Source organism: Lepidothrix coronata, unplaced genomic scaffold (assembly GCF_001604755.1).
Source record: "Lepidothrix coronata isolate B3197 unplaced genomic scaffold, Lepidothrix_coronata-1.0 Scaffold7, whole genome shotgun sequence".
NCBI classification, from domain to species: domain Eukaryota; kingdom Metazoa; phylum Chordata; class Aves; order Passeriformes; family Pipridae; genus Lepidothrix; species Lepidothrix coronata.
The window spans coordinates 4,554,393-4,568,419 of NW_016690187.1; the positions used below are offsets into that span (position 1 = coordinate 4,554,393).

The 14,027-nt window shown below is 38.3% G+C and overlaps 1 protein-coding gene across 1 annotated transcript in view; it reads right to left on the bottom strand.

Annotated features, from left to right (window-relative positions):
• Positions 1 to 14,027, bottom strand: part of PARD3B (par-3 family cell polarity regulator beta) — a 400,197-nt gene that overhangs the window by 127,434 nt on the left and 258,736 nt on the right. The window contains exon 18 of the mRNA XM_017837617.1: positions 13,483 to 13,711. Coding sequence (XP_017693106.1) covers positions 13,483 to 13,711 — 229 coding nt within the window. The remainder of the gene's footprint in view (positions 1 to 13,482; positions 13,712 to 14,027) is intronic.

Below are 14,027 nucleotides of genomic sequence, written 5' to 3' on the forward strand. Positions count from 1 at the left end.
GTAACTGCTCTGCATGGAGGTTATTAAACAGAAACCTAGATGTTCAACATAATTTTCCATTTAGTTTTGTGGAAACTTAAGGGTGGAGCCTGGTCTAAACGTGGCTGGACAACACAAAATGTTAGCCCCCATAAACAAGGATTTCCCTTTCCAGAAAATCATGTTCCCAGTTTCAGTCTGACTTACATTTTCTAAATAAAACATATAAGACTCCTCACAATGAAACCTGCTCGAGCAATGACAGCCCCAATTTGCCAAGCTGTCATCTACCTGGAACAGTCACATTAGAACCTTCTATTGAGCTTTAAGGATGGTGCAAAGTCATTACAATATTACTGCAATAAATACGGTATCAAAGCCAAAAGACACCAATGCCATCACAAGCAAAGAGCCTCATAAGAGTGACTTAACCTTTGACCAGCAAATTTGAACAGTTATAAGCAATTTGTGTCCCAAGGTACACAGTGAATGGCTGATGTACACAAAATAAGCAAAGACTGAGAAAGACAATAAACTGACAGCCTAGATCAACAAAAGGTTTTGGTGTCCCATGAAGCCATTAATACAACACTCTGTTAAACATGCTTATTTTCCAGGTGTGGGCTGTTTCAACATCTTTGAGTGTCTGAGTGTCCTTGAGAAGATGAGGGAGATACAGTGATGTGACAAGACTATTCTACCGTAAAGAAGCTCCTTTTAGCTGACTTAGCCCTTAAGCACCTCCTTGTTCCCCTCCCCCAGAGTATTTAGAGTATGCAAACTCATAACTCCATCACCTCCTCTCCAAACCTTTTGGTTTTTTCATTATAGAGACAGAAATAGCCTGTCAATGAAAGAGGCCCAGCCTTTACTTGACATCCTGGAAATTAACTATACAATACTTTCAAAGATTTTTGTGCTAATGCATCAGTCTCATAAAAAATACAAGAATACAGGTAACAGGTTAAAATAGCAAGGGTAGAAAATTTTGAGTTTCTACATGTGAAGCATGAATTATACTCACATACACAACCCCTACAGATAATCAACAGGCTTCTCAAAAGAGTTACTTATGAATTTTAATTTTAGCGCCACTGTAGCCTTTTACTATGGTGTGGATGCTTTGTTTTAAAAAAGACCTAGAACACAGAAGACAGAAACATATATAATATTGTAGTTAATTGCTTTGCTCTGATGGATTGAGGCCTCAACACTAAGGTAAGTCTTAACTATCTAGTTATTCTGAACCTCAATCCTCCTTTTTTTTTTTTTTCCCTGCTCTAGAGGATTGCTGGTTACTTCTCTTTTCATTCTGTTTTTAATCTTCCTCAGTGAAAGATCATTTTGTCTCCACTTTCAATTCCATACAAGTGCATGGACAAGAGTTTATGGTATAATGCAAGTTTTCTGCAGCAGGTCTAAGGCCAGTGAGTGATTCTTCTTCCCACTATGACAGGAACATCGTCTTTCAATTTCTTTAAACTCTAGCCTAAAACCAAAAAAGATTAAACTCATTCTCTCCAATCTGAATACCTCCACAAGATAGAGAAAGCTGGTATTCAAACCAGAATAAATGTTAAGGCCGAACTAAATAAATATACTCTTACTGGAATAATTTTGTTAGCATACTTTAGACTGCCTAAAACTTGGTGTGCTTCTAATTAGATCACTAGAGCACATATTTTGTATGAGTATGGCTTCTTTCCTCCCCTCCAAGCATGAAGACAAATGTAAGTCTGTGTAAAACACTGAAATATCTCTAAGACACAGATTTTAATAGTATTTTCCATGCAGGAGATGCAAGAAAACCAAATTTGCTTCATTATAGCACTGAGGACTAAAGCCAGTTTTCCACTCAGAATTAGCAAGCTCACTTGCCAAATCAGTTTGCACTACTCACTGGCTGGAACAGACTTCACAGGCAGGTCAACAGATTGTGCAGTTTCCAGAGGATCAACACCACAGGATTTACAGGTCTCATCGTGGTCTTACAGAAGGAACATCGTCAGCATTCACACTACACATATGTAAATACAACTTCCACTTTATGGTTACTGAAATCAGCAAACATCTCACATGTAGGAACAAAGCAATTAACACCACCGCTAGAGGCAGAGAGAATTCAAAGCAAATCTATACCTAGAAATTTCTCTACATATCTTCCCAAGCCATTTCAGCCCAGAGCTCCTGGAGCTTTGCCTGATCCTCCCTACAGCAGCCTCCACTGCTGCACATGACTGACGGTTTGGGAAGCAACAAATGACAACCAAGCTAAAATAGCCTAAACAGGAATTCATTACAAAGGAGATGGGGTGGAGGTCTTCAGAGATGAAGAGGTACATTAATCTATTGCAGCACTTACAATCACAGTAATCTGCCCTTTTAAAGGAAAGAAATATTTGCTAATTTCTTTTTGAGTAACTAAGATTAAGTCACTTTCTGGTGAATCTATACACACACAGTCAATAAAAATCTGCAGCTGTATTGTGGAATTTTTTTCTCAAAAGCAGTGCAGTTTGATTTTGTGAAATCTTCATTTTGACAAAGTTTTATATAAAAACTTGTATTTTACAGTGCAAACTGCATTAAATCAAACAGACAAAAAAAATCAATCATTTTAAAACATGTTTTGCTAAGATGACTAAATGAATGAAAGTGAGCTTCCTTGAGACTCCTTCCTTTGCTCTCTGTTAGGGAGACTGAACAATCCAAGAGCATGTGAATGGAAACAAACACTTCCAAATGCAGAAGAGGATATGGAAAGCACATTTGTGTGTGAGTGTGTGTGGAGGCAAAAAGGAAAGCTAACTTCTTTGAATTGTGTATTTCCTCAATCTAATTTTAATTAAAAACAGACCATTAGGAAGTCTGTTATACTAAGCTACTGTAATACAGATTTCCACATTACAGGATAAAAAACTAAACAAAAAGATGACAGAGGTAGAATGAACAGTGCCTGACTCATTACTCACTGGGGTTCTCTGGCTACAAAGAAAATAACAAATAACAACGGTGGCCTTCTGTCACCACAAAACAGCTTTACAATTCTATTTACACATTACTACCAACCAACCTGACGATGATCTGGGGTTAGTGTGAGGCCAGTTATTCACTACTTTCAAATAAGGGACAATGAATGGCACAGGCATACAGCTCATTACTTCAAACCTAATACTGAAGTTAAATGCTAAAGAACTATAGCAGATACTTAGTAGCCTGAGTATCTTGTACTACATATACACACAGAGACAGATGATTTTTCACCTTGTGAGTCAACCTTCAAGAACTGATTTTTTTTTAAAATTCCTTAACCACATATCTCAGAGTTCATATAATATATACACAGAGAGGGTGACAGTTTTTTTCATGTCAGCATTTGGCTAACATTTTTTTATATTTGCCCAGCTTACTTTTTATTTCTTCTTTACTGTTTCTTCTCAGCAACAAAATAGAGAAGTGGGAAGTTGCAAGAACAGAAAGGGAAAAGGGAGAAGACATCTTCATTTTCACCACTATGAATTATTCCAAGATCTCTAAAGAGCAAGATCAAATTCTTTCAAATGCCCCAGGGGCCAAGCCAAGACCCTAGAGATGTCATTTCCACCGAATAAAGGAAACAGGAAACAAGCAGAGGAAGATTCTTTCAATGTAAATAATTGGTAAATGCCAAGCAGCACCATGACCACTGAAAAATCAGAGCAGTTGCTCCTTATGACAAGGTGTAGAGTAGAAGCAACACACACAGGGGGCAGAGTCCAAACTAAGGAACTCTTCTAGGCTTATTAATGAAGGCTCTGCATAAGCTGGGCGACAATTAGGACAATGGACAGCCCAGGGGGCAGAGCCAGGTAGAGGGAGGAGGACAAAGTAAGAGAAGAAACCTGGTAACAAACAAGTGTTGCTGATACTGAAGGGCTGGAGGTGATAGGAACACGAGTTAACTGCTAAATTAACAGCTGAAGGAGCTGGAACTGCTGGGTAAGGATCAATCCTGCACCTTTGCATTCACATCCAAACAAATGAGGAGAGGTGGAGGTGAACGGGACACAGCCAAACGCGGTGCAGAGCAGCAAGCTGAAAAGACCTTTTCTTACTACTGGTGGACAGAGATGGAAAGCAGGAGCTGGGGCAGAAAGGATATAAAACGTTACTTCATCACTCATTTAGCCTTGGGAATGCTCATTACACATGGTGGAAGTTTTGCAGCAGAGGCAACTCTCAGGGAAGTTGAAGGGCCATATAAAACACTTTCTGCCTGAACTCGCTGCAACACGTTGCAGTAGAAAGTGTGTTGCTGAGACAGGCTGTCTGGTAAGTGTTTGTGGTTGCTCAAACCACTATGTTACCACACTGGTCAGCCAACACAAACCAAACTAGGAAGGAAACAAAGCTGGTGCTGTGCTGACAAGGGCAGGCATGAGCAGTAAGAACTGGACCGGCAGCGTGATCCACAAGAGACTGATTTCTTTCCATCCACGTTGCTAAAATACTGGATCATTCAACACAATCTGGAAGCAATAGGAGTCCAAGCAGAAAGGGAAGAAACTTACCTGTGGTCAAGTCTTCAGTGTGTTGTGTAATAAGTGAGCAAATTCTAGTCACTGCCCCACTGGGTTTAAGGTTCACAAAAAGATGACATCCCATATAGGGGCTTTTGTGAAAGGGGGATGATGATAGACTAAGGACATAAAGAAGAATAATCTGCAGAGAAAAAATTAGTTTGCCCATGATAAATTTCAAATGACAAATCTCTTTTTTTTTTCTAACAAGACAACATAAAATCATGGTAAAAGATAGAAGGTCAGCTACAATTCTGAGGCATTACACTCCAAAATGCATTTCCAAAGGTAAGAGTGTCTGCAGCAAGGAGGTAGTAGAGAGAGGGGGAGGAAACCCCAGCTTGGCATCACATGAACTAGCAGTAGTGAGAATGGGTATGGGTTAGCAACCCAGTCTTCTGTGTCAAACAGTTCTCAACAGCACAACAGCAGAAGGTTGAGCCTGCAAACTGGGATAGGCTTGCTTTGTATTGTTTTTCCAAGGAGAGAACTGACCAAAGCTTGCTAAAGATGGATGGGAAGCAATAATGGGACAAGGTTACAAAGATAAAGAGGGATGCTAAGTGGAAATAAGACACTGGGAAACAGGAGATTAGCAAATGGGAAAAATTGGAATCCCTGGGGGAAAAGGCAAGACAGTAACTCATCCTCAGAGAGAGATGAAAGAATCCTAGCAATAGAGGAAAATTAGTTTGAGCAAAATCACATGAAAGCTTGCTTTTCCATTTTCATTTTCTGAAGAATAAAACTGCTATATTGTTACAGGAGTAGCCAATTAGTTTTAAAATCTATTTAATTGTTAACAGGTTTAGCTGAGCAGTGGTAACATGAAGCAGGGAAATGTTGTTATTTTTATTTTTTACAAGCACAGAGAATAACTTTTGTGTAAGAACTGTGGTTCAGAGCAGCTGAGTTAACCAGCGATACGCAAGAAATCAGAAGCAGAGCAGGCATTTGAAACAAAGCGTCTCTCGGACTACCTTCTAAACCTTTTCCTATCTAACCCCAAACCTAAAACCTTTCCTATCTCCTAAACCATCTCTTCATTTTCTTTCAAAAATCCTATGTGGAAAAAAAGAGGGAAGAAAGAGACAGAATGGTTCAGGGGGTCAGTTTTTTCTGAAGCTAGCATACTTCATATGCCCTGAAATTGTGACTACCCCAAAAGGAGCTTTGTTCCTTTTATATGTCAGCAAAACAAAAGGTCAGCCTATTGAAATATTGGTCAGGTCTGACTTTCTTCTATTAATAACAAGTTGAGACACATTTTTTAAAGTAATAGTTAAATAAATGGCCACATGTCCGCAATCATTTCAACTTAAAATGTCAACTGGATTTGAGATGCCATGTGCATTTAATCAATGACTCTGCATTATAATATAAATATTACTTTGGTTTGACTGCTTTGTGTGGCATAAATCATAATTCAGTGAGATGAGTACATTTAATTTTCTCTACAGATGGCTGTTAATGGCAGTACCTATTAAACTGGCACCTGCTAGCACACTGCAGTTAAGGAATCTGTCAGGAGTCCCCTCCTGTATCATTTCTCTGTTAATTGTTGTCTATGACCCTAGTCCCCCCACTTACCAAGTTCATGTCACAAGAACTACTGAATCAGAAAATCAGCAAAAACCTGTTGGATTTTTTGGTCTCAAGGTAGATCTTATACTCCACACTGTATTCCTGAGCAAAATATGTATTTATTGGTTAAAATGCAGCTCAGGAAGCCCTAATTCAAGTTCTTGTGTGCATGACTTTAAACCCTCAAGGACCCTTGACCATGATGCATCTGTACTACCTACAGAAATACCCAGTGTACAACAATTTATATGGAAAATCTGGAATTCAAGTTTTATCCTCAAATAAGAGATGGATTTTAGAGCAAGTAACAGCCAACTGTAGTGAATGACGGAAAAACACAGTGCTGCAGTGCTCAGTATTCATCAAAAAAACACTTCACTTTCTAGGACCCTTAGAGAAGGGATTTCTTAGGAGACAGGAGACAGACACTTAGAAGAAACATACTGACTCCAGAAAATACCTGGAGTTTACTTTTAGTGGGTGTGGTATGCACAGAGATCAATATTAAATAGGCAAGTATCCATTTAAGTAGAATTTAATACACAAAGTTAATCTTTATAGACAAAGTACACTGCTTGGTGTTTGTCTTTTTTTTTTTTTTTGGCTTAGTAATTGCTTGAATAATGATATTTCAACTTGAAGTGAACATGCAACTATTTCACAAAAAACATGCTCCTTGCAAACAGTTTGCAATTTCGAGTCTTTTTAAATAGTCAGAGAGAACTTTCTGCTCTGATCTGTTAAGTAAATATAAATCTTGTTATCCAAGTTCAGTAATGAGAGTGAGGGGTCTATTCTTCACTACACTTGCATACATCTAACGTTAATGAGATTTATGCATGCATATTAAGGGGAGAACAGATGCTTAATTAAACAAATCAGCCTTTAGTAGGCAGTCCACATGATCATTTTTAGTACAAAACCCCCTTATTTTCTCTGTTTTAGTCTGACTATGAATGCATCCAAGGAAGAATTAATATGGTGGAGGAAAAGTCATACATGTAAAATGAAATGTTTGTTTGTTTTTTCCAGTTTAAAATACTTGACAAACTTGAAGTACACTAAATTGATTAGGTATCTCCTCTCTCATGCTCTTGCACTCTTTCAAGCAAAGAGGAGTTTTATTTACTAATATACCTATAAGAAAAGTGGGAATTTTATTAGGCAAAAAGAAATCAAGGCCTCTAAATAGCTCATCTGCTTCATTAACTGATGCTGTCTATCAAATACACATGATCCATCTCAGATCATTTTCCAGTTGAGGACAAAAAACCCCTAAAATAACTTTAGCCTAATTAAAACATAATTTAATCTAGTTGCATTTTTTTAATCTATTCATGTCTGTACTGATTTCCAGCATCATACACACATAAATACATTAAAATGTTATTTACACTGCCTCTCTCCAACAAGTCACATCTTTATTATTTGCTCCTTCTTCATTATATTGCTACCTTTTCTTCTGCAACGCTCAACTTCTAAGGGCAACACAGGGAAGGAAAAAAAAAACCTCTCCATAAGTTATCGTAGTGCCATACTTAGTGGAAGTCAATATCTGTATATTATGCTATCTACTCTGCAATACCATTACAGGCTCAACAGTGCTGGTTGTAAAAAGTATCATTCTGAGCACAAGGCCTATAATAGTAGTAATGAAAAAAGGGTCATTTCTGTCTTTCAACTAGAATGAAAAATTAAAATCACTAAGGCACTTAGCTCAAAGGAAAATTGGCAAATTAAAGGGACAAAAAATAAAATATTCATGGCTCATATTGTGAAATGGAAGGTAAATAATTTAAGATGAACTATTATGTGGGAAATTGCACTCTTTCTGAAGAGGAAAAAGCAAATCTAACTAATATACACGTATATATTCCTGCTTCCTAGGCTTGCAGTTACATATATATGTGCACAAATAAGCAAGTCATGGTTGATGTACAGTATTGGTGGGGGATAGACATTTTCTCACCTTACTAATTTAGAAAACATTTGCTAGTTAAACAGTCAAGTTGACAAGTGCTGCTTTATATGGAGAAGGTTGGTTGTTTTTTCTTCCTGAATCCAGCCTAGAAATGAAGACTGAATGAGAGGGTGCTCTCCCACTGCACTCCATTTTAGCATAACTCTTTACTCTGAGTCACCACGTACATACTTGCTCTTAGATTTTTATATCACAAAAAAAAATTATGACTTCAGCCTCCTGGTCTCTGCCTGGGGGAGCTACCTATTAAAATGCCATTGGTGTGGCTGTAGTCCATTAGCTATCTTACCTTCATACCCATAAAGCTGAAAGGGCTGCCCAGAATTTTTACTATCGCTATCTGGAAAAGGTAATGGGAGAGCCATAGACTTATGTTTATTATACTCCAGCACTGTAACAACTGCTATGGGATTAGGATACAGAACAGCATGGCACAGCAGAGGTCACATTTCCCTGGTGATTTAAAGTTTCAGTCTTCTGCCAACTTAGAAACACAAAGCCTACCTTTGTTAGAAGAGAATATTTTGATAATATTTCAAAGCATGGCAATTAAATAACTATAGATCACAAATTTAAAATCTGGAGTTCATCACCTAGCAAACTGAGGAATAATTTTTTTATTTACTTTATTAATCTCTTGGTTAGATCAGCTTTGCATTCCTGCCCTAAGTGATAATGTGCTTTCCATTAGTGTTCAGCATCAGGGATTTTTAACACCCTGCACCAACAGGTTAATTAACCCTTCCAAACAGCCTACAGAGCCCACCTCACAAAGCTTTTGACAGTTCTAAACCAATGACACTACACACTACACTTTTATTCAAAGGCACAAATATGCTGTTTCACTATAGTGTTTCTCCTGAAAATACTAAACACCTTCAAAAAAAAAGCAGAGGGAAGCTCATTTAAGGTCCAGCAGTCTCTAAGACTCACGGTGCCTTGAAAGAATCAGTCAGCTCAATGTGGGAAAAGGGATGAACCAAAACCAAAATGTGGCATTGTGAAATCTTGTTGATCTTATGTGTCTGCACAGAACTCCGTATTATTTCTGTTCTGACAAAGAGTCAGTACAGATGCTAGACATCAGCTTTTACCTGAGACTCGAGCATACATTTAGTCACAGGTCCAATAATATAAGTATTTAATGTAGTTGTTTTCTTGATATGCAATATCAATTTACTGAGTTGTCTGTTGTCTAGTGGTGGGTTATTAGTGAACGATGATGGCACAGTGAGCCAGAAAACATCATAATGCTCCTTGGCCAATGTTACATGAAACAGTTAACAGAGTCAACTTCTGTTGTTCTTTGGACAGACATACACACATGCAGAACTAAGGCAGGCAATATATGCATCAGAACCAACCAACCAAGGAAAACAAACACTGTGCAGTTGGCACCACAGTAAAATAGCACTTTGGATTATAGAGACTTAACTAACCAGTGTCATCTGCATTTCAAATCTCCAGTACATTAACCTACTTTGCCCCAAATGCCACAGTCATTAATATGCTCCAGCCAAAAGTTTCAGTTAATATGAGGTGAAAAAACAGGACTTTTTAAAAACAATGATTACAAAAATAAAAGCATGATTTCTTGATGGTCTCTGAATCACAGTCACCTAAATAAAGCTTCAATCAAGGAAAAGCTTAGCAGGGAAGCAATCATTCTTCTTTTTGTATGTGTAAAAAAAGACCAGAAACTACAAGTAAATAGCAGCTGAGCAACAGATGAGGCACTAAGTGAAATCTGTTAGCAACTGCTAACAGCTTTGCTATTTTCTGTTGTTAAATTAAAAAAAAAAAAAGGCAAAAACCCAATGCAGTAGCAATTCCAATATGTTCAAAAATCTCAGACGCAAAAGACTAAAGCTCAATGCTTTTTGTACTACAGATAAATACCTGGGTTTGGTTTTAACATCTTGAAATGCTTTGTTATTGATCATAAGGCAGAAGCCAGCAAATTCACATGGCCATACCATCAAGGTAAAACTTTCTACAGCTGTATATGTGACCCAGCAAGTATAGCACAAAAATCCCACCACAGACAAGTGTGACTTTTTCAGCAGCTGTTTTAGCCTCAAATTCCACTTTCTTTTATCCTTTGACTTTTCCGGCAGCTGTTTCAGCCTCAAATTCTACTTTCTTTTGTCCTTTACACCTGACCCCATGTCATTTGCCAGAAAGTGCATGTGTCTTAATTAGCATTGTGCTTTCTGGCAAGATCTCAGAAATATTTCCATTGTCCTGCTGGTCCTGGAGCTTTCACTACAGATGATCAATTCCTGCTTATCTCAGGCCAATCTTGACATGGGTTCAGCAAGTCTGTTTTTCTGTTTGGATGCATCTACACAGCACAGCAGCACTATGCAGGCACAGCTGAAACAGCTGTGAACAAAGCTGCCCAAAAACTACAAACAGTATGAACACAGCAGAATGGGGGTTCCAGCTCCTGCGAGGATCAATTAGACACAGGGCTGCAGTCACTCGATTAGTTAAAAAAATTCATGACATTGCCCGGTCCCAGGCAGATATATCCTCTTCCCACTCTTGCCAGTTCCCATTGAAACTTATTTTCCCTTGGCTCTTTCTCTTCTGTCAGTCTAGCAAGAGCTCTGTTCCTTGTTTGTCCTTTTGGTGATCTCGCAGCACAACCACCACGGTATCTACAAAAGGCACACTACAGATTTCCTTCTCCATCGAGCTTTCTGCTCCCTTACACTGTTTACTTTTCTAATACCTCCTATGGCAGGTTCCCTTTCCAATATAAATTCACCATGTCAAAAACTGAGCTCATCTCAGTTTCTAAACACTTCTCTCTACTTCCTTCTCTTAAGCTACCAAGAATTAGTAGCCACCTTGCCTGCTGCAGAAGCTCACAACTTTTGTCAGCTTAAACTCCTCTCTTTCCTTCCACAGATGTTCTACCAATAAAGCATGCCAGTTTCATCCCCACGTGGTCTTTAAAAAATCTGGATGTTTCTTTCCATCCGTGTTGCTAAAATACGGGATCATTCAAACCTTCTTACTGCAGTCTCCTCCTCCCCAGCCATCCTGACACCCCTCACCCTTCACATCAGTACAAAACTCCAGTTTGAAAAAACACCTTTTGAATCTAAAATTTAGTCAGTATTTTACCCGTTCTAAATTCCACTATTAGTGCCTATTATTTGTTTTAAAAACATTCAGATTAATTGGCTTTGTTTTTCAAGTCATAAACAGCAGTTTCTCCCTGAAAAAACACCAGCCTGGATTTGATCATCTTGAGCAGGACATATGGTCCCCAATTCTTCAGTAAACTCACACTGTTTTCTCTTGTTCAATCTTTACTTCACAGGTCAGCACCCTTCTTTCACATCTATCATAGCTGGGATTCCCTTGGACTCTCGCCTTTTCAGGAAGGAATTTCTTTTCAAGAACAGCTTTATAAATTTTAGAAAGAAACACCGACAAGTACGCAGAACCTCTAAAAATCTCCCAGCTGAACTGTTAGCTCTTACCTACTCCTCCTACTCTGTTTATTATAACATGTTGCTTCCATCTTTTTTGTTTTGTAGAGATTTTTAATGGTGTGGGAGAGAAATACCCATTCTTTGCTGCCAGACAAATAAATATTATGAACAATTACTGTATGCTGGGAAGATTACCCATCTAAACAAAGGACAAGCTTATGGAAAGAACAGATATATAAACCTCGTGTACTACCAAAATGGGAAATATATTCTGAAAAAGGGAATCACTAAGAATGGTAACCTATCATTCCCAGCTTTGCATATTGACCATTATCAGAGTTTTTGTCAACTACAATAGCTTGTTCTAGATTCTGATGTCATTCCAATGTTCTTTCTGGCTCAGGCATCATACCCCTGTAAGACTTAGCAATTCAAACTTTGATTCGGCCATACATCTGTTATATATGAAACAATACTTATCCTTTTGTCAGGCCTCTGTGCCACTGCCCTCCTCTTCCCTATTCACACCAAAGAGTTAAAAAGAAGAATGAAAATAAGATACACAAGAGTTTTTGAAGTCACCCTCCTAATTATTCAGTGTTTTGACTACTGTTCCATGGTAAACCCTATTTCTTTAAACAGTGTGAACACAAATGCGTGTGCAATGCACTGGTGTGCAAACAAGTCTCCTCCGTATTCCTAAAGAGGCCCATTTGAAAGCAGACTGGTATACCCACGCACCTTCATCTCGTGAACACTAACAACTGTTGCAATCATGCAAATTTGGCACATAAACATGCCTGTATATTTTTAACACATCTCTACAGAGTTCAAAAGTTGATAGGACAATTTTTAGAGGATTCCTATTGCTGATACAAGGAAGAAGGTCAGCTAAAACCTTCCATGCTAATATAACACAAGTAATTTCATTCCAGAGGACATAGCAACAGAAAGCTGTAATGAAAGTTCATATACTAATGTCCTAATGAAGATCGTTATCAGTGAAGGATCCTTCAGATGAATGTCTTAGATTACTAGTTAAATGTAGCTTTGCCTAAACAATGACTGTGGCTTTTATACATATCTGGCTTGTCTACAATACAGCGTGCCAAGAAACACCAGGAGCTGACATTAAGTGTTCAGGGCCACAAGTAACCACATGGTCATACAGTCTAACCTTCTCCAGATGACCTTAAATTTCATCACATATCCTATATTAATTGCAAAGATCTATTTAAATGGAAACCATTAATTCCTCAATAGAGTCAACAGGTACCTGAGGCAGAGGTGATAACAACCAGAGTGCCTACAGCACCACAGGTTCCAGCAAAAGCAAGGAAACAGCCTGAAGAACTCTGATGATTCCAGAGTATAATAGCCACAGAACAAATAGCCAGAGAAGAAATCCAAACACTTGCACGCTGGGCAAGGAGAACAGTGAGCTTTTGTGCACCACAGGCAATGGCTGAAGCTACAAAGCAAAAATTCTATCATAGCCAGTGTTTTTCAGCAACTGCAAATGTTATAGACTGTTTACAGTAACAAAAGGAATCCTGCTCTCCCCGCAGCCCAGGAAGGAAGCAGATAAGCAAGGCAAAGGTCCGAGTGTGGGAGCGGGTCTTGTGTTACTCAGAAATATTCCCTACAAATCCTTCCCCACCAAAACACACTTCTTTTAAGCCTGAAAACCCTGAATCTTTTCTGACATATGGGAATGCATTTCAAAGGCACAAAAAGACATTTTGTCTGCCAAATGTCTTCTGCCGCAGCTACAAGTTTGGTGTAAAAGTATAAACTGCTTTCTTTTTCAATAACATCAACATTATTTGAGTCCAAGTGAAATAATTTTTCCACTACTTTATGAAAGCATCAGTTGTTTCCTATCTTATGATGAGAATGGGTGGCTGTTTTGCTTTGTAAAATGCCATACCTCAACATGACACCAAAGCCTTTCTTCTTTTTCTTTTCTGGATCTTCATTTTCTTCCTTCCTTTTCTTCTCCTTGATTTTAGATTTGCCCTTTTTCTTCTCCTTCTCTCTATTTTTTTTGTCTTTTTTTGCTTTGCTTTCTGCATCTTCTATTTCAGGGTTCCCTGGAGGGCCAGATTCCACGTTCTGAGCTTCTTGACCACAGTGAGAGCTCTTATCAGAGAAACCATCTGCACAGAATGAAAAAGAAGCAGTGAGGATGGCTACGGGCCACTGAAATGCAAACACGTGAAATGCAGCATGAGTGTCGACAAAGTGCTCAAATGACTCGCAATACTTATTTAATTGAATAATTTAAAAAGCAGACAAAACAGTGGACTCAAGCAGATTTGTATTGCCAATTAAATAAAGAGTTATTTTAGTGAATTGTTTTCTAGTTATTATTCCTGACTCAAAAATCCTGACATGGTAAAACACTATTCTATTTGAAATCTAGCTTATTAACTTCCATCAGCTCAAGAAAACCAATGTGCTAGGATGCAAACA